The 21,327-nt window shown below is 38.7% G+C and overlaps 2 protein-coding genes and 2 long non-coding RNA genes across 4 annotated transcripts; 2 read left to right on the top strand and 2 right to left on the bottom strand.

The window, feature by feature from the left end:
- Positions 1-920: 920 nt before the first annotated feature.
- LOC6581639 (opsin, ultraviolet-sensitive) lies at positions 921-11,051 on the bottom strand. Its single transcript, XM_032731519.2, has 4 exons — positions 10,624-11,051; positions 5,088-5,740; positions 3,515-3,831; positions 921-3,447 (listed from the first exon to the last, which is right to left on the bottom strand). The coding sequence occupies exons 2-4, from the start codon at positions 5,393-5,395 to the stop codon at positions 2,567-2,569; spliced, it is 1,506 nt and encodes a 501-aa protein (XP_032587410.1). The 5' UTR covers positions 5,396-5,740; positions 10,624-11,051; the 3' UTR covers positions 921-2,566.
- Positions 11,052-12,640: 1,589 nt separating this feature from the next.
- Positions 12,641-13,380, top strand: LOC116804377. Its single transcript, XR_004364373.2, has 2 exons — positions 12,641-12,843; positions 12,924-13,380. It is a non-coding gene; the product is annotated as an uncharacterized LOC116804377 (long non-coding RNA).
- A 1,362-nt stretch (positions 13,381-14,742) lies between these two features.
- On the bottom strand, positions 14,743-15,264 carry LOC116804339. The gene is made up of 2 exons (XR_004364308.2): positions 15,141-15,264; positions 14,743-14,986 (listed from the first exon to the last, which is right to left on the bottom strand). It is a non-coding gene; the product is annotated as an uncharacterized LOC116804339 (long non-coding RNA).
- Positions 15,265-15,365: 101 nt separating this feature from the next.
- On the top strand, positions 15,366-20,156 carry LOC6581638 (carbonic anhydrase 2). Its single transcript, XM_002007326.4, has 4 exons — positions 15,366-15,577; positions 18,393-18,859; positions 18,924-19,151; positions 19,213-20,156. The coding sequence occupies exons 1-4, from the start codon at positions 15,529-15,531 to the stop codon at positions 19,459-19,461; spliced, it is 993 nt and encodes a 330-aa protein (XP_002007362.1). The 5' UTR covers positions 15,366-15,528; the 3' UTR covers positions 19,462-20,156.
- The last annotated feature ends 1,171 nt before the right edge of the window (positions 20,157-21,327 follow it).

The raw sequence follows: 21,327 nt of genomic DNA, 5'->3' as shown, positions 1-21,327 counted from the left end.
GTCGTCGTCGTCGTTGCTGTTGTTGTTGCTGTCTTTGTCTGGCCCATGTATTCTAGCAACAAAATAACGGTTTGCAGCTCTCAGCTGTTGACACCCTCGCTAGGGCTATTCTGCTCGCGAGTGCACGACAAATACTGGGAAATTTCGATATGGTGTAAAGGGAATTGCATGCGGCGGCTGTAGTTTGAGAAAATAAAGTATACGCACTGTTGCTGCCGGTCAAGCCGTGCTTCTCTCCATACACACATATGGGCATATTTGCGTGAGTGTGTGTGTGTGTGTGAGTGTGCGCTTGTTGAAGGCATATTAAAACTATATTATTTTTATTTATTGCCTCGGGGCAGTCTGTGCACCTGTTGCCGTTTATTATTATTGCGCGTGCCTCTGACCAAATGCCTGGCAACTGGCTTAAGAAAGGTGACTGGAGTTTAGTAAATTGACTATTATTGACTATTAGCTTAACTTATGCTAAAAATACAAACAATTGAAACCATCAAGTGATATTTTGTTATAGTTTTCATATGTAACAAAGAGAGACATTTATTTAATAGATTTTAAAACAATCAAGTACAAGTGGAGGTTAAGCATTTCATATATAAATACAAATTAGCTTTGCCACAAGTTAAATACTAACTTGAGTACAGTCAGAGTGCATTTTAAATTATGCTAATTAGATGTTTTCCCTTCTATTTCTATTTATTTTTGTTTTCTTTTTGGGTTTGCTTTGTTTAGCTAGATTTTTTTCCTTTTAAATTTTTATTGTTTTTTTTTTTTTTTTTTTTTTTGCCTTGTTGGTTTCTGGACAGTTGCAGCAAACATTCGATGTGGCTGTGTCGTTTCATTGTTCTCCGTAGAAAATTTATACAATGCTCTCATGCTCGGCTGGCAATCGTTTGTTTGTTTGTTTGGTTTGGATTTTGTTTGTTTTTTTGTTTCTGGGGTGTCTCCGTACTTTTGTTGCAGTTGAATGTGAAAAATTGTGATTTTGATTTTACAGTCACAGGATTTGACTTGAAATTTACTCAACTAGATATTCAATAATCCATACTTCTTGACTTACAATAGTAATGCATAAAGCTCGGATAGTGTATTTAGACATCGACTAAGCTCTCATCTAGCCTTACTCTTTCTAATTACAATCTTTTTCAGGTCACTCTTAGCATATTTGTCCATTGTTCTGTGTTTCGGTTTTGTTCGTGGCCACATAAAGGATATTGCTCGAACAAATTCTTATATATATATATATATATATACAAGTTGACATCTATATATGCATATATATATATATAGATTTAAGCACGGAACACTTAAAGAGTATAAATTCGTACAATATTGCTGCTTATGACTATTTTTCATATTTAGATCGAGCTTAAATAGCTTTTGTCGGTTTTGTTTTTGTATTTAGGTACAAGTACTCTGTCAGGCCTCGGTCAAGGTCTTGGTTGAACAGAAATTTAGCTGAGAGAATTTCGCATAATAAGAATATTTAATTCACATTCATAATGTATAATTAATTGTTCAACACATTTGCATAATCATATTTGTACATTTAATAAGCTTAATTAAACAAACTGCATTTATTATACATTTCAATATGATTTTCAATGATTTGCAGCTCAAATTTATATATATTTATTTTAATAAATTATTTACCCAGTATATATTTATGAATGTTAATGCTTTTTGACACGTTTCGTATATTAAAAAAAAAAAAATAATTGAGCTACATTCGTTGCGGAAATGTAACAGTTGGCCACAAATGAATTACGACACCTGAACAGCTAATTTTATTTATATATATATAAATGTATATATATATGTATGTATGTACATTTGAAGTGCGTTATTTATGTCTCTTTCCCTGATGATACATTTTCGTTTCCCTGCTCTGCCTCATGCCCAATAGACACTTACTTATTACACTAGACTTATTAAGAGCCTACTTAAGGGTAGACCTCACGTATACTATATACTACAATAAATACCTATTAACATTTTAGTTAAGCTCCCTCAACCAGACCTCTATCACTTCGTTGCCCACAGCAATGTTGTATTAGGTTTGCCTTGGAGTTGTATATATACTTGATGTACCCTACATCAATTTATCTATAAGCTGGCTATAATTGCTCTCCACCATGAGAGCAGACTTCGCACCGTTAAGTAATACAATGGGCAAGTATATCATTACAATTTTCCTTTGAACTGCTGCCAAGTGAAGCTCTGCTATGTACAATTCACATGAAAGGCGAGCTTATTTTTCGATTTTTCGATTTTTGTTTGATTATATTTGATGAATTTCATTTCATTTTTATCAAGTCCAACAAGTCTTTCAAAGGGAATATACGAGCTAAAAGACTATATATGCATATCATTAAATATAAAAATAATAATAATACTGAATTTAGTAAGCTCTCTCTTTAAAATTCTTCGGTAAATAAATGATCACGTTTAACACTCGATCTACATCTCTACCTCTTTCTCTCTCTTTATAGTACAAAAATATGGTTATCCGGAATCTCAATTGATATGATAAGCTCTCTGCCTCTCTCGCTCTCTATCTCTCTCTTTAAAACTTACTCTGCTCCATGACCCCTGAGATGGAATTGTTGATCTCGGCCACAACGATGATCTCCTCGTTCTCCTCCGTCTCCTCGGGCACCATCATCAGGTTGTTGTTGAGCGTGTAGGGCTCAGCGCGATTCTCGCAGTCGCCGCTTGAAGGGCGCAACCGATGCGTGAAGGAGGAGCGTGATCGAGTCATATAGGAGGAGCGAGTGGTGGACACGCGTCTGAGGACACCACGTCCATACATCAGCATACGCACCTCGACACGAAATCTGGGATGTGTGGCCGCATACAGATAGGGATCCACGCAGGCAGCCGTCTTGCAGAAGAGCGCGGGTATCATGGAGCCCAGCGGCGTGATGTGCTGCTCCTGGCCAAAGACGCCCATCATGGCGACAATTGCATACGGCGACCAGGCAATGAACCACAAGCCAATAATGGCGGCCACAATAAATGTTAGCTTCTGCTCGGTCTTGGCCTTGTCCTTGCTCGACTGGATGCGGTTCGCCGTGAAGACCACCTTGAGTATGTAGAAGTAGGAGTAGACAATGGAGGCCAAGGGTATGCAGTAGGCGGCCACAAAGAAGAGGGCCATGAAGATGCGTGCCGGCGTCTCCTTGTTGAGATAGTCAAAACTGCAGGTGGTGAGAAAGCCCTCCGGCACATACACCGACAGGCCCACGTCCAGGGCGGGCATCACGGCAAACAGGAAGCTGTAGCACCAGATGGCGAATATGATCAGGTAGGAGCGCAGGCGGGAGTAGCGGCGCAACGGCTGCAGCGGGTGCACCACCACATTATAGCGATCCAGGGCAATGGCCGTCAGAGTGCCAATGGCACAGGTGCCACTCAGGCCACCCACAAATCCATAGAGACGGCAAGCTGCAGGTGAGCAATTGAAACTGATGCTTCTAGTTAATCCCAGTGCGGGCTGCGCACAAGCACTTACCTGCATCGCCCAGCGCTGGGCCCTCCTGGATGTTGTTGTAGATGGCGATGGGGCACTTGACCAGCATCAGGAAGTCGCATATGGCCAGATTCATGACCAATATATTGGCCGGCGTGCGCAGCGACTTCCGGCTGCCGAACATGAAGATGACGAACGCATTGCCAAAGCAGCCGACCACGGAGATTAGGCAATAGAGGCCGGCCATGATGTAGAAGGTGCTGGTGTCAGGCGGCTCGAATTGCAGCCAGAAGGGATTCACCTTTGCTATGTAGGTCAGATCGTATTTGTCGCGATAGTGTATATAGCCGGGATATGAGCTGCAAAGCGAGGTAAATATGCAAATATTAAAAGCCATGCGCTGCCTCTCTTTCTGTATTTCTGTTTATCCTTCTCTATCTGTTACTAGTCTATCTGCATAAATTATTTAAGATCTGCGAATCGAATGGCTGATGCACATATATACCCTGTAAATGTGAGTAGCTGAGGTGATGTGGTATATGCTAAAGGGGCAGTAGGAGACAGCTTAAACAGAGAAATTGCATAAGTGTATATATAATATATAGTATGAAAGTCTGTTAATATCAACAAGTAAGAAGGCTCCAGTCGAGACTGCTCGACTAGGAGATACCCTGAACCCTCCAAGCTGATATTCTAATCAGTCTGGACTTCTTTTATGCACACATACATACACATGCACTTATAAGCACGTGATCTGCTGACTGCGCAGTTAGCAGCGACTGCGCTTGGGCTGCGCTGCAATGTGGGCAATATTATGAGAATTTATTTGTTGAATAATTTCTTTTGTAGACATACGATCTTAATGAAACTTTCAGAGCGTAATCATATGGTTAAAATATGTGTACATTCCAAAGCACAAGTCTCTAGTACTTGAAATACGTTTTTTACAAATTGGGTGCGAAGGGGGCGTGGTATCCAAAATCTGTAAATTACAAAATCTTTGTATCCATTAACTTTATATACAACCCAAATTTGAAGCCTCCAGGTCTAAAAGTGTTAAAATTATGCAGAAAAAACCAAGTCGATTTTTCGATTATTCTCGATAAAAAAGTTATCGGATGAGTTATCGAAAAAATAAAGCAAACTTGTACTGCCTATGGTATGCACGAGTATGCATGCCAAATTTCAGCTCTCTAGCTCTTATATCTTCTGAGATTCTTTTGCTCATACGGACGGACGGACGGACGGACGGACGGACGGACGGACGGACGGACGGACGGACAGACGGACAGGGCTATATCGACTCAGCTCGTCGTGCTGATCAAGAATATATATACTTTATGGGGTCTGCGATGATTCCTTCTGCCTGTTACATACTTTTCACAAAACCATTATACCCTGATTTCCCATTTTCAATGGGTTCAGGGTATAAAAATCATTTATTGTCAACCCTGTCCAGGGTATCGTTGCAACTCTATCTCAACGCTAGTTCGCACATGCAAATCCAACTTTAGAGCCATCAATCCTTTAACGGAGTTCAAAAGAACTCATTCACATATACAGCACATACACACACCCACACACAGACAGCACACATACACCCACATAGACTCACCTCAGATCTGTTTCGCTGTCATTCACACCATGCGGATGCTTGTGATGACCTTTGGTAGCATTCGCCGTGGTCGCTGTCGAAGCATTTACAGCTGCTGCTGCTGCAGCCGCTGCGGCAGCTGCCACTGTTGTTGTTGTTGTTGTTGCGGCAGCGACAAACGTTGCATTCTGTGTGCCATCAGCGACAACGCTGCTGCTCCCGCTGCTGCTATTGGCGCCGCTGGCCAGCAGCTCGGTGAGCGCGCTAGTTATCCAGAGGCTGCCATCGTCAGCTGTCAGCGTGGGCAATGTTGACATAATGGTCTCCATGCTGTGTCTTTTATCGTGTCTGTTTCACTATTTATCTTGCTGGCCTTTTTGCCAAAAATTTGTGTAGTACTTTCTACGGGCAGCGGGTTGTTGCCGCAGCCACTGAAGCAGCCACTGATGCAGCCACTGATGCAGCCACTGATGCAGCCAATGATGATGTTAAATTTTGCATGTGCCACGCTGCGTATGCGTGACGCGCGTTGCTTGCTTGCCGTGGCCGTGACTTGCTGCTTTGTCTCGTCTCTCCAGCTGGACGATTCGCCTTATTTTGTCATTTGCTTAATTACTGCCACTGACGCAGCTTCAGCGCTTGCATCGCTTTTTGGCTTCCATCCGTTCTCAGTACTAAAACGAGACAAATAAAAATAACCTTTCAGCTTAAACGAGCTATTACCGAATTTTATTGACTAACTTTTCAGTCGCGTTCTTTGCCTTTAAGTGGAAATGTATTGAATGCGATTTAAGTCCGTTGTACCTTTGCCCTAAAGATTTGCTTTGGCTTCCCATTTTATTAGAGTGTAATTTAAATGAATTTGTATTCCTGAAATCAAAGCTCGCATAGTTAATAGCATGTACATATATTAAAATTTTTCCTTTGCTTTATATAATTTTCTCCAGTCTGCAGTTCGCAAGCGCCATAAATAGCGAAAGCTATTAAAAGCTGCATGAAATATAATAACATCGTTGGGTAGTTGGCACAAGGGACTCGAGGCATTGGTTGCACAAGTTAAGAGCAAAGATTTCACTAATCAAGTTAATGTGATTAGGCGCACTTGCTTCATTTCCATCAAGCAAATTTCTGGCTAAGACATTTAACTAGGTTTAGCTGTGGCATTTACATATGCTTGCAGAGACATGAAACTTAATGTGAAATCATTTGTCATTGTCTTGCTGAGCCACAAAATATCTTGTCGCCACAATCAGAATTCTGGGCATAAATAATTTAGGTTTGTAAAACAGCTGGATATGTCTATAAATTATGCTAGCATAATGCATGCATTTCATGGATATTGTTCGGGTGCAGGCGAACATCAAAATCAATTAATGCCTCAAGCCTAGACCTTGAGCTTGGCTTCGGTGGGTGGTGGGGGAACTGTGCTTCGGCTGCTTGTCGCATTGTGGGGAGAAGCCTCTTCAGGTTTCTTGGCACGTGTGTAAAACGAGGGCTGCCTCTGAGATTATGTAAATCTCTGGCTACTTAATTGCTAATTAAATAACTGAACAGCCGGACTGCAATAGTCTCCGAGATGTTCTGGCGCCGCAAGTGCTTTACAACACAAACAGCAACTCAAACAGCGAGCAGCTCTTCAAGTTGTCGTCGGGGCAACTTCTTGTAGATGCCAGCGGCAAAACTTTCCCGAGCAATTGAAAAGGGCAACAGCTGTGGAGAAATCAACAATCTAGAAGTGCAAGTAGCCGAAGGACATTCCACTTTAAAGTCATCTTCTTGCACTGCAGTTCACAACTCCAAGTAGGACTAAACATCTAATAGATGTCTTTTGCCAACAACGTGTCCCCAGCTATTACTCAGATGGTAATGTAAGCAGATTTGCACTAATTGGTCCCAGTCAATAGCCATTGCACTGGAACAGCACTCCTTGTATTTTCGCACGTTTTTGTTTGGGCCATCAAAGTGCAATTCATTTCGCACGAAACTCAAATAGCGTTAGACCCTTTGTCGCAGTTGAAAAGCGTAGCCTGTGAGCACTCGCAGCAATGCGCCAATTAATTATTGTTGTGTCACACAAGGGGTCCTACATATTCCAATTAAACGGGAATTATGCCGGTGTGGCATGTCTAGTCAATACATTTGAAATGTATATCGTTCTTGTTATCGATACTTCAAATGTATTAAATACTAAAAATCTACGTTACAATGATCGCCTTAAAGTTGGCTGCGCATAATGCTTACTGGAAGGACGCAAGCAAAACAAATATGCACGAACAACTTGAAGTTGGCTGATCATAAAAGAACAAGGCGATTATTAGACAAACCCAAACATTCATTCGGATTTATTTGCGCTCAACTGAAAATAAGGTACACGATTCAATTCAATTTAATTGAATTAATTAATTAGAGCTCTACTCATGCAATTGGTATGTTCTAAAGTAAATTATTTTAAATAGCTTTCTTGAGCTTGTCAATCGCCAACAATGCAACGATTGTTTGCAAGTGTCAGTCCACTGCATTGGTTAATACTCATCAATTACGTTAATTGGCATTGCAAACTACAACAAATGGTTTCCTTTGCTTCCAGCTGGACTGGTTGGTCTATTGAGCGTGAGTATAACATAGAAAATGCGATTCCATTGCATTTGCCTGCAACTAGATTTTCGATATGCCCGGCCACCCAATGGACCCATTCAAATGTCCATGGTAATTCAAGTCCGTGGCCCATTGTGCAGGCTCTCATGACGCTTTAAGTCTTTTTTGTGAGATAATCGCCTTGCACAAAAGCGCAGGCGATGAAGACGCAGAAGGCACGTCTGTTCAGTAATTTCTTCTCTGTAGTTTGATTCGATAAATGTGCCCGTTTATTTGACGACCTTCAGCCCTTGTACCCATGCATTTGGTGTGCTTTCAAAGTGCGACTAGAATCATATCCAGAACATGATTATTCAACCAATCAGAAACAGGAAACGCGTCTTTCCGCAGCACTTAGTTATATAAGAATATGTTAGATATACACCACTAACCGCTGTGGTGGCGGTGCTGCGGTGCCTGCATCAACAATTACGCGCCACTTGTGCTCTGCCAACAAAAAGTGCAACGAAATTAAATAAAATGACTCGGCGGAAATTACTGAGCGCACGCCTAAAAGCATGCAACAATTATTGTTATTTTTAAAGTAACATTTTCCATGTCTTTTTGGCTGTCATTTCGCATGCGTGGGTGTGTGTGTGTGTGTGCGCGCGTGTGTTCGCTTTTTCACAACGTTTTTGCCAGATTCCATGGTAATTACGTTCATAAACTGAATTTAATAGCAAAACAATATCAAATTAAACTTTCGGCAAAAAATACGTTCGACCGACCTTCTATGCTGAATTCCTGAATTATTAATTAAAATTAAAAAAATTGCTAAATTGTTAAAAAAAAAAAAATGAATAAACTGCAAAAATAAATTTAAAATTTAAACTAAGACCCAGCTTAAAGTTGAATATTCAACAATTAGCATTGGAATCTGTGGATTAGTTTTACGCGATTTATTTGATGAGCTGTCAGGTTTTGTCGACAACGTTTATATATTATGAAATGCGGACAAAATTCACGAGCTTTTGGCCGCGTTATAAGCTAACAATATTGCTATATAAAATTCTGCTTGAAAAAATACGTTGATTAACGACAGGACTTCAAAGGACTGACAGCTGCACCGGGCTGCTGTTTCACTAAATTGAAATGAATAAAAATGTTTTTAGCCAGTCAGTTTTGAATGCTCGTCCAAGAAGGGCAGAGAGTATATAGGCTATTTATGCTATTGAAGTTATAGAGCTCAGATTAGAAATAGTAGTAGTAGTAGTAGACATAGTAGTAAGATTAATAAATTGGAAAATCTTATATCTGAGCAGAGGCTTAGGATAACAGAAGCTTAAATATATATATAATTTATATTAGATCCATGCTCAAGGGTGGGTAAAAGTGAGATTTTCCAAATCTGTTTCAGCTGTTTTTAGACTATGAACAAGTATTATGCAGTCAATTGTGCCCCACTGCAACACTGACGCTTGATAAATAAGACTTAAACAAAACTGCAAACATTTATGACAGAGCTAAATATAATATAGGTGTGGAAATGATTTATAAAGACAGCATTTGCGCTTTAAATTGAATTTACTCTGCTAGGAAAGGAAAAAGCGTGAAGATATGCCTGTGTGTGTGTGTGTGTGTGTGTGTGTCTGTAATAGAAAGACTTTTGTGCATCTGTGTGGGCGTGTGTTAGGTGAGTTATGTCGAGCTAAGCCTCAACTATGGTTGGGCGCATGTAAAATGCCACGATTTCACTGTACTACAGTCGTAACCCTCTCATCTCTAAACTTGGTATTGATTTATGCTCGCGCTCATTTCTCATTTTTACCATTTTTCACTTATGTGCGGCAAATTTTTGCAGTCATCAGCGACAGCAGCTGCCGCTGGGCCAGACGAGCTGCCAAGTCTGAAATGCAATGCTTTTGTTGTTGTTGTTGTAGTTGTTTGTAGTTCCATTTTTTTTATTTTTTTTTTATTTTTTTGCAGTCCACTTAACGTGTGGCTCAAGGCCAAAGTATAGATATTGTATGCACCGCCCATCAACAGGCACTCCAAGCGCTAAATGCACTACATAGCCAGATTTAATGTTGGCCGTTGGCTGAGCTTTAACATAACTAACCGTAAGCTCGTATGAATGTTTTACAATTGCCAATGGGCTCACATGTCGCAGCTTGAGTGTGTGCTCCAAGCTCTGCACAAGTGCGCCCCAGACAGTGTTCCAGCGTGCATCCTTGAAGGCCGTGCCGGCCGGCCACTTAATGCAGTTGACAAGGACTTGTTTACAAGAACTTGATAAATGTTACAAAGCTCAACGTGCAACGTTCAGCGTACAACGTACAATGTCCAACATGCAACATCCAACGTCCACTCAGGTGTGTCAGACACACAAAAGAGTCCGAAGAGTCCGTAGAGTCCTCTATTCTCATTAGCTTTTGGCTTTGGCCTTTTGCATACTCCGAATGCACTCGCAGTCAACATTTCAATTGATTCAGTTTCATAATGTTTGTTGCTTGAAACAGGAATACATGAAAGTTCGCATGATTTGGCAATGATGTGCAACTAAAAGTCAAGCATGAGCCCGAATGAGCCCGAATGTCGCCTGAATGTTGCCTGATTGGCAAGCAACTAGCTATGATTTCGTCCGTTATCTCAATCAAACTCTCAATCAGCAAAATGCCCTTTCGCTCGACTAACTAAATTGCTATTCATATATGTATGCCATTTTTATATGTTTAATGCATGATATTTTGTAGCTGGAAACGCTACAAGCTGGACAAAAATTGTGTAACCTTTCTTTTGGAAATAAATTAAATATTTTTCACAGCACTTGACCAATTTGTAGCGTCGAGAAACTTGTGAAATATAAGTACGCTGTGGCTTATCTTTTGGGCAAAGTTTTGCGACAAGTTTTTCTTCTGGTTCGCATTATTATTTATGGTTTCTCTTGTGTCCAGTGGCGAATTTTTGTTCTGAAACTATTTACCTCTGTCAGCAGCAATTCTCGTTCGAATTTCCTCGTGTAATTTTCGCCCTTTGGCGCACAGAAAAGTTTATTTTTTTTTATTTTTTATTGATGTCTTGTAAAAGTTGGCGCCAATTGAACTCAGGAAATATATTTGATATTGTAAGTTGGTGCAAAGTGCTTTAAGCTGATGTCATGAAATATTTGCTTTGATGCGACAGCAATTTCGGCTTGCTTGCACAGGTGACGCGGCGTATACGCAATCTTAATTAAAAACCGCGCAAATAACTCAAAAGCAGCGCACACACAGGATCATAATTGATATCTGTTCGTTCGTTCGGTTCGATTAAGGCGCCAAAATGTGGACTTACTTCTGGCTGTTGCTGCTGCTGCTGCTGCTGCTGCTGCTGCTGGCAACGGACAGTAACAGCCAGTGGTGAGGCTCGCGTTCGACTGAGGCACAGGACACAGCTGCCAGCATTTTTATCAATGAAAATTGTTGCTCAGCGTAAGCTGCTGTGCAGACGACTGCAAAGAGAGAGAGAGAGAGAGAGATAGGGAGAGAGAGAGAGGGAGAGAGAGCGAGAGAGCAAGCGAACGAGCGAGGCTGGCTGCTGTGCTCTCTGTGAGCGCTCTTAAATCGCCACCAACGAAACCTGATAAGGACACCGTTTTGTTGTCAGCATGTGCCGCAGATAACCTGCCCAAATGCGGCTTAAATGTGACAGCCTGCCAAACTCAATTACTTAGCGTATGACAAGAATATGACAGTTCGATGAGGAAGTAACTTTAATACGAAAGACTCTGGCAAGACTTTGTTGCTCCGTGAGCAGGTGCACAACAATTCTACAAACACTTGAATCAGTTTCTAGCCCAACTAGAGCTACCGATACAGCTACAGCTATTGCTAAGGCTGGCAATTAAATTGTCTCTACTGACGATTCTTTCGTAAGCGGAACAACAACAACTGCCAGGCCTTGACTTGTGACCCACTCGCTGTTGTTATTGGCCGGATTATACTCATATGTTGGTAAATCAGGACATAGTTACTCGTATTTCATTTACAGTTTATGGCCGGTACGTGTGCGTGTGTGCGTGTCATCTGGCAGCCGCAATCCTTTGGTTAGCGTCGGCTCGCCTGGCAACCAGCCGACATTTCCAATTGGAATTTTACATTTGAATGAATATTACGCGCACACATAATATTTAAAACTTCCCCTTTGATTATATTCGGTATAATTTATTGACGCAATTAACAATAACACGACCATACGAGTTAAGCTCAAATACGAATCTGTTTGCTGTTTGCCGTTTGCTCCATCAATGCAATCTCTGTCAATTGAGCAAAGCGCACCGCAATTATTGGCTGCTGCAACTTTAATTAACAGTCAATGGAACTCTGCACTGACTGACTATGAGTTACCCATCAAGTGACTAGACAGATAAATATTGATAATGCTCTAATACATGTCCTATATATACAGTAAGCTGTCCGCCATATGTTCATCATCTTATCTTCACATGCTCCCTCTTCAAATCCCTGCTTCTTACACTGGGTATCTCGTCATATGTCAATAGCTCAGGCTTAAGACAATTGTTGTCGCTCTGGCTTTTAAGCTGCTCTGCGCGTGTAATCAAAGCAAAGTGTGGGCAACAACATGAGGAGCTTTGCACAGTTAATCTGCCGCCGTATAAACGCGACGCGGCTGCTCAACAAGTCACAAAATTAAAAGTGAAACGCACATTTGATATACATAGTATGTTTACAAACACATATATACATATATGTTTACAAGTAGAAATACAAAAACATATACATATACGTTGTGTGTACGTTGCTTACTATTATCTGAGTTAGACTCAAAGACTTTTAGAAAGCACTTACACTTCGCCCTGCCATTGCCATTAACCGCACAAAGTAATTAGTGTCAGCAACAATCTAAAAAGCTGAGAACGAAAGTCTCCGCGGACTTCGTTTACAATGTGGTAGATAAGTGAAAGTGCTTGGCTAGCAGCATTTCAGAAACCTAGACATCAACTTTTCATTTTTTGGCTGGCATCAACTTCTCATTTTTCAACTACATTTTTTGTATTTGATAGCTTAATATTTCTTTAATAATTATAGCCTGAAGAATGTCCTGGTGCAGCAACACATGTGACTTTTCTCAGCTATATTTGAAAGCATTTTGGGTTCACGACAAATTGGTGCGCCTAAAAGTATGCAGCGAAAATTTCCATATGGTAAATTCTTTTCAACTTTTACCAAATTCAGTGGAATTTGATGAAAAATTTAGCAAATCAATGAACTTGTTTTTCCATAGGAAGGCTCAACAAACTAGAAATATTTGTATAAATAAAGAAAGGGTTGGCTTTTTTATACAATCCCCTGTCCCGTAACAACACCGAAATATTTCTGCGAGCTTTCAGCGTAATTGTGGCGACCAGCAAGACGCATTAACTTTTGTAGCTGGATTTATTCTTGGAGTTCTGGTCAAAATTGCATTGCATACTATTAGATGTAGTTGTTGGGGAGGACTGGCGGTAGTTGATTTTCGAAACAACTGAAAAGAAAATGGAATATATGTACATATATTGCATTGTGAAATACAAACGCTTTGTTTTTAAACACTTAAATTGTAAAAAAATGCTAAAAATGGGTCAGCCAGAAAACAGTTTGGACGAAATATAAAATCAGCTCGAGCTTGATTTAACTTTGAAGATATTGAATGTTGCTTGAGCTCTATTTGAATATATATTTTAATAAAATGTATCTATTAATTTTAATCTTTTTAATAAATTAGACTAAAACAAAAAGTTTATTATTTTTGCCTATGAAGGTATGTTTAAATTTTTATGATTGCAGTGATTCATGCCGAAAGTGTTGAACAAATTATATCATATTCACATATAGTTTTTTGGAATACCTCGTAATAAATGAAAAATAAAAAAACAAAAAGTTTTTACATTTCAAGTTTTAGCCGTTGAGTTGAAGTCTTGAATGTGTATTACTTGCTAAGATATGTGGATGTGTGCGTATACTATGCCCCTATAGATACACATATGACAAACAATTATGCGTTTGTTTTGGAGTTGACATTCACACCAACTAGGCACGTAGATCTTACTAAACAGTTATGTAAACAGCAGACTTTACTGCCAAAAAGTGAAATGACAAAAGAAAAAACACAAAATAAAATTTCCATTGTCAAAAAGTCCAATAGTTTGATGAGTCAGTCGCTTAATCGACGATGCATCTTTAGTTCAATTCAATAAATATGAAATTCCCCGGAAAGCTGTTGCCCTTCTGAATCATTGTGAAGCTTTTAATGAGAATGCATATTGATTGACGCCATATCAGAGCCAAATTCACTCGAATAATGAATTTTTTATAATCAAACTGTACCGTCGGGGGGCTGAGGCTTACGATAATGCAAACAAGCTGTTAAATACTAGCGAAAAACGGCTGTAATTTAATGCAAGCGCCATTGAGACCATAAAATGTGGCTAGAGTCTGCTGGGAGTGGGGCGAGCTGTCAATTGAAATTTCATTTCTCATTTCACTCGACAATTTGGTGTGCAAGATAAACGCAATGCAATCAACGTAAGTAACACAAAAATTTTAATGATTATTGCTAGAGATAAGAGCTCATGTTTCCATCAGATTATATGCACCTGTTTTGTTAGATCAGCTCTCATAGATAAATTTGCATTTTCACTGCTCAATTGCTCCAATTGCACCTATCATAACTCTGTTAGCATGCAAAACTCCAATAGACTAACAGTCATAAACTTTCGCAGTGAGTTGTTAATATAAGAGCTTTAACATTTGAAGACTCTAGATTAACAGTCATTAACTTTCGCTGAGATTCGCTTAGCTTAACAGCAGCGATCTCAGCATAGCTCTGTTATTATGGGAGTTTCACATGTATGTGTCATAATCCAGCACATTGCATGGCTGAGATTAACAGTTGAATATTTATAATTTCTCTGTTAATATTATTAACCTCGTAACGTAAGCATAGCAGCACTCTAACGAACGTTAACAGACTAGCAGTCAGCCAATCAGATCTCACTCTTAACATGTTTGAAATTAATTAAATACTCGATGAGTCACAAGAGCGTAAAATACAGAAATATACATATTTTTAAAGCTATAAACCATTCTACCATACGATGCATATGTAGGGTAAAGAACACGATTTTAGAAAGTAGTAAAGCTTATGAAATTATTAATACATTGAAGTTGATTACTACTAGATCTTGAGGTTCGTGGCATCTAAGAGAACTTGATCTGTTGCTTCTTAAGCAACCTTGGAAAAGTTAATGTCCATGATATGTGTTTGCTCTGACGTCATCAGTAAGATTCGCATTTCCGACTGGGCAGCTGGAATATAAATTAAGCTTTATTCAAGCATGCATTGATTTGCACAAAAATATTAAGTAAAATTGTAAAAAAGATAATACAAAAATCAATGAGAGTTCTTTATTGAAAGTCCCTATTGACAAAACCCTTTATATAGCACCTTCTGTTGACTTACCATTGGAAAAGTTGTTCTCCGCTTTATCGCATGGACGTCATCGCGCCGGGCCACCGTTGAAAATGTTTTGAATCAATATTAGCGAGGGCCGATTTAAGTTTCAATTCGACTCGAATCGCAGCGCACTGAGTAAAAAAAAACAACATAATAACAACAACAACGACAACCGGCGTCAACTGCCTTTAGACAAGTTGATATAAGTTTCGGCGACAAGCGGGCCCTAACCGCAGTTGTGCGACCGCATTTGGCGGGTGAACAGCGCTTGACAGACTGACAAATTGGCCGGCTGACTAATTGACAGAGAGTGCGCCAACAGACAGTGGTCGAGTCTTGAGGGCTTCACCTATTCAGCTCCAGTGCGGAAACAATCATAATAAATCAGACCGAAATGTGGAGTCAACTACAAAGTGTTCTGTGGCCTTTGATCTTGACCTTTGGTGAGTTAAGCAATTGTATAAATTGTGTAAAAATGCCAAGTGCTGAGATGTTCCGGTGTTGAAACAATTATTTAATTGTTGTTAAATAGAAAGCTAACTAAACGCAGCAGACAGCAGACTTTTATTAATTGGCAAATATTTAAGCACTATTTAGAGTGGCTTTGTAATTTTAAATCGGTTCAGTGTCTGTGTGTGTGTTGCAGTAAATAATACAAAGATTGTTTTAAATAAAACACATTAGCAGACCTTTCTGTAGAATATTTACCGAGTTAGATATATGCCCATGTCAAGGACATAGAGCAAGTTCAAAAACTGGTTCAAATTATCTCTTTGTGGCAATCAACAAATATAATAAGCCAGCAGAAGAATACGACAATTTCATGTAGTCGACTGCATGATACTCGCTTGCACTACACAGATAGCAAAATTGATATTATTGAATTAATACATGTAAATAAGATCAACATCGATTCAGGTTTAAAACTTGCAAAAAAGTTAAATAGCGCGGATTATGAAAATAGTAATTATAGGGCTACACTTGCTATATGGTTTTAATCGAGCTGTAGAGGGGGTAAACTTTAAGTGACTTGGAAAATTAAAAAAAATTAAAAATTTTATAAAAATATATATTAAACGCTAACAAAGTCCACATCGCGTTTATTAGTTCCAGTTCGATCTAGTATAGACTAGCTTAAGAACAAGCCGTATGCAATTGATTCGCTTAGGGTATGAAGTTACGAAACGAGTCTAACATATCAATTTTCCAATTTGCTAAGACGCAGATACAGAAAAAAATGTAATACCAATCGCAAGTCTCCAGTCTTATTTATTTCGCATTTGCCACGCCAACTGCTCGCATATTAAAATAATCTTAGCACTGAACACCGAAATTCATGCCAATTTTCCAGAGTCTAACTGCAGAACAAAAGGCTTTAAATAGCTCTAATATACTCCCTCTTTAATTGCATAAGCGAGTGTGTGGAATGAAAACAAAAACAAGAACACGTTTCTGCCGTGTCCGTGCCATCAATTTTTTGAAAAGCAGACAATCGCATAAATCTAATCTGCAATTAAGCTTACCTGCGTTTCTTTGGATGGCTCAACAAACAGCGAGCAGGTGACGTGTCCGCGGACAATTCATACCCTGGACAAAAGCCGGAAGTGCGAACCGAATCATGAAACGAGAGTATTTGTTAGTCAGACAATGGCCGAGAATTTAAAGTAGTTATCCAATTACAGAAATAGAATGGAAATGAATGCAACAATTACTTGAACACACAGACATTAGGCAACGTATTTTCGCTTTTATTTTATTTGTTTTTTTTTTTTTTTTTGGGTTTTGTTTTTTGCGTGTTAAGTTTGAAATTGGAAAATTCGACTTGGCTAATTATCTGTTTTCACAAGTGGTACGCATTTTGTTTATGGCCAATAATAATAAACATTTTCAGCGCTCGCTTCGAATTCCAATAAAAACTATAAATCAACAAATATAACCTGAGCTGTCGGCCATTAGAAGGCAGCAACAACAACAACAACAACAAAAATGAAACAAGTCTCACCGAACGAACATTTAGAACAGACAACTAAATCGTTTGTTGTTGTTGTCAAACAAATCCACAAACCTTTCCGTTATTGCGGTTCAGGGAAGTGCACTTCATTCGAATAATAGGAAATAGCCTATAATAGCTGACGCGATAATTGTTACCTAATCACTGCTAATTGATGCAACAATTTGCCATGACACATGTTACACGATGTACCTGCCTATGGTCGTCAAATGGCTCATTTTCTTGAAATAAAACTTAAGTACACTAAGCAGCAAAGTTTGTGTATAGAATTTTAATTTGCTGTTAGGCTGGATTATTTTACATGATATGCCGAGTTGATGCTAAATCACGTTTCGTTCAGAAATCTTGATTAGAAAGAGGTAATTCATGTTAGAATTCGTCTCAGAACTGTTTATATGTGATTTGTTCAAGAAGCACCGCGACTTTTGACTTTAATGGGGATATAGAGAGTAGCTATACATTCCGTAATAAAGAAAATTCTGAAAAAAATGGCGCTTAAATTTTAAAATTTTGTTTCTGAATTTAGAGTACTAAAAAACACAGAAAATGAGGAATATATACATACACAATTATATATACTCTTAAGCTGAAAAAGGAATAATATATAAAACTATATTATATAAGATCTACAAACTGCATCAGCCAAAGTCAGCTCATGATCTATTTGTAGACACATAATATATTATATGATTATCATGTCATAATCAAATATCAATAGTAAATATATATTAAATTATACATTCTTATATTATTGTATATTAAACATACATCTCAATTATAGCTTTTATCCATTATACAGCATCATCTCATTGATAATTTAAGTATATACAATATATATACTTATATGTAATATATAGGAATCTGAATATATCAGAAATCACATAACAACCACATATAAATACTATATTATATAGTCATATACTATATGAGCTATAACTCATGTTTAATGTATTCCCAAGACAAATTTGATTCGCAATCACGCTGTACAGTGTATACCTGCCCAATTAGGGCAACAGTCGGCAAATTCAAAAGATAAATAATAAAAGTTTAATTTATTTGAACGTTCAATTGGGGTTAATCGTAGGGCTATTTTTAACTCCCACTGAACTGCCCAAAAATAGTATCGAAAGTAATCAAATATTTGTCAATTTGTCGCCGATGTCACCGTGATCAAACGACGTCGACGTCTCCGCTTGTTCAGGCAATTAGCAAGTCCACAGACTCTAAACGCGTCTCAATTATTACAGCCGCCGTGACGTTGGCTCAAGATTTCGGCTATGGCGGGAAGCATGGACCGGAGCATTGGGGCGACGACTATAAGAAGTGCAGCGGCAAGTTCCAAAGTCCCATAAATATTAATGTGCTGAATGTGAAGTACAAGACGTATATGCCATTCACCTACGAGAATTTCGATGCTACGCCCAAGCGCGTCCACTTGACCAACAATGGACACACGGTGCTCGTCACCATGGACTTTGACAAGAACAAGATGCCGCGCGTGAAGGGCGGCCCATTGGAGCGCAAGACGTTCTATCAGTTCGAACAGTTCCATTTCCATTGGGGCGAGAACGACACGGTGGGCAGCGAGGATCTGATTGACAATCACGCCTACCCCGCCGAGCTGCATGTGGTCATGCGCAGCCTGGACTACCCGGACTTTCAGAGTGCTCTCAACAAGGATCATGGCCTAACGGTGTTTGCATTTTTCTTTACGGTAAATGGGAAATTAGCAACAAGTTTGCTCTATAATGGAAATTACAAAAATTAATGTTTAACAGATAATGGCTGAAGACAATCCCAATTATGCGGAATTTGCTGAGATGCTCGGCTCGATAGATCGCAAGGGCAAGTCTGTGGACCTGCCGAATCCCTTGCCGTTGCAGAAGTTTTTGGGCACGAATCTGGAAGGCTATTACACCTACAAAGGGTCGCTGACAACGCCGCCCTGTGCCGAGGAGGTGGTTTGGGTAGATTTCAGCGAACCCATAGCTATATCGGAATATCAGGTTGGACTCCATACATACATATATTTTAGTATATTCTATTTATATATATATCCCCTTACAGCTGAGCCACTTTCGTCTGCTCACCGCCAACGATGATCATTTGAAGAACAATTTCCGACCCACCCAACCGCTCAATGATCGCATCGTTTACCGCAATCAGCCCTCCGAAGACGATCTATTCATGCCCTGGAGCTCGATACCTTTCGTGGATGCGGACAATGCGGCTGGCTGCCTGCCGTACAGTGTAGTCGGTGCAATTTCTGCTGGCATCGGCTGCCTGTTGTTTGGCTTGTCAAGGACTCTGTTTTAGTGGCTTTTAATTAGAGCCGCGTGGCGCGTGGCGGGGGACCGGCCTGAACTGGTCTGGGCTGGTTTGGGATTGGGGTTTGGGTTGGGGTTGGGTTGTGTGGCCATTATCCCGTGCAAACGTTTTGTATTAAATCGCATCGCACTCGCATGCTCAACATTTTAATTAAGCCCCGTAATTTAGCTCTACCTCGACGCTGCTTTGTGTGCCGACAATTTAAATATTTGGGCCGAGAATGAACCAAGGATGAACTGGGAACTTGACCTAATACGCTAAGCACATGTCGAAAATTAATAAGCGCACATGCCACAGCCACGCCCACGTGCCCATTTAAGTATGAGTAACAAAAAAAAAGAGAAAAAAACACAAAACAAATGCTTTAAGTATCAAGAGTTAACACAGTAGGTTGATTCAACATTTATGCAGCGCACATGGCGACGCTTCTGTTTATTTGATTGATTATTCATGAATACACTCAAATTCGCTCACACTCACATGCCGTATTTGATTGTTTTGTGTGCATTTGTAATCATAAGTTATTTATGCTCTTTCATTCAATTTTCATGCCTTGATTCGATATTATAATGCCACTGCACCTTGTGATTTACGAGCTAATGCTCGCTATAAGTAATATCTATATTTATATATGTACTAAATTGAAATACGTGTTTATCAGTAAATAAATAAATGAAACCAAATCCACAACAGCTCAAATTGTTTGTTATCTGTTGTCATCGGAGCTTTGTAAATTATCTATTTCTGATTTTTTAATTAGATAATTTCAGTTAAGCCTAAGATTTAGATAAGTTCCATCCATATACGTCTGCCTGTCTACAAGCAAGGCCGACCTTACATAAGCAGTGGAGTATAATGACTTTCCGTTAGGGTAGCCAGAGTTATCAAAAGACCTTGTTGCTTAAACCAAAAAAAGAAAAAGTATTCCATCAAGAGCTCAGCATTGCATGATTGATTTAAGTACAAACGCAAGGTTCAATGATTGATGAATACGGCGAGTAAATAATATGAAAAGTAATACCTGAACAATAATTTTGATTGAGGTATCTTAATAAAGTTTAATTCATACACAGAGCTAGGTCCAAGGAAAAGGGTCCGACTAGGAGTTACCCACACTCCAACTTTTAGAGAATAAAATAAAATAATGAATTTAATTATAAGTTATTTGAAAGCATTAATAAAATAAACGTTGCTTGGATTTGTAACTAATGTAACTAATTTTATTTTGCTTTACTTAGTTTTTACAGGTTTTTTGTTTTTCAATAATTTATTTTTTTTTATCATTATCATCGAATTGTTTTGTGTGAAATATATATATATACTTAGCATATGCATATATAGCTGCATTTCTTGTTTCTTAATTCATTTATTTTGTATATGTATATATAAATATGTACGCCTGGATTTTTTACTTTACAATCTTAAAAGTTAAACTGCGCCAAATGATGTGGCCCATATTTATTTTGTTTGTGTGCTTGGTTTTCAGCTTTTGTTTGTTTTTCTGTTTTTATTAAATATGCTCGCAAAACTCTACAATAAACGCTGTATATATGTATATTTATATTTATATATATATAATGTGTATATTCAAAATGTGAAATAAAAAATTGTATTTAAAAATATGTAATTTGTTTATAGTATTATGCACGCATTAATATTACATTTGTTTAGTGTTTTTTATTTTCATTTTGTGTTTCGCGTTGGTCTTAAATTTAATATAAATCCTTTCGTTTTTCTTTGTTAATGAAATATAGATTTATTTATTTGTTTGAATGCATGCTGCTCATACAATTAATATATATATATTGTGTATAAATTACTAATATAAATTAAGCACTCAAAATATTGCAGCTG

This window comes from Drosophila mojavensis, unplaced genomic scaffold (assembly GCF_018153725.1).
Source record: "Drosophila mojavensis isolate 15081-1352.22 unplaced genomic scaffold, ASM1815372v1 contig_74, whole genome shotgun sequence".
Taxonomy (NCBI): Eukaryota; Metazoa; Arthropoda; class Insecta; order Diptera; family Drosophilidae; genus Drosophila; species Drosophila mojavensis.
This window is presented reverse-complemented; position numbering and strand designations above follow the sequence as displayed.

Bases quoted from the DNA above. Each gene is read 5' to 3' on its own strand.
- LOC6581638 (XM_002007326.4), top strand. From the start codon at position 15,529: ATGTGGAGTCAACTACAAAGTGTTCTGTGGCCTTTGATCTTGACCTTT. The intron at 15,578-18,392 runs GTGAGTTAAGCA...CAATTATTACAG, and splicing joins GCCTTTGATCTTGACCTTTG to CCGCCGTGACGTTGGCTCAA. The intron at 19,152-19,212 runs GTTGGACTCCAT...ATCCCCTTACAG, and splicing joins TAGCTATATCGGAATATCAG to CTGAGCCACTTTCGTCTGCT.
- LOC6581639 (XM_032731519.2), bottom strand. From the start codon at position 5,395: ATGGAGACCATTATGTCAACATTGCCCACGCTGACAGCTGACGATGGC. The intron at 3,832-5,087 runs GTGAGTCTATGT...CTCGCTTTGCAG, and splicing joins GACAGCGAAACAGATCTGAG to CTCATATCCCGGCTATATAC. The intron at 3,448-3,514 runs GTAAGTGCTTGT...GCTCACCTGCAG, and splicing joins CCCAGCGCTGGGCGATGCAG to CTTGCCGTCTCTATGGATTT.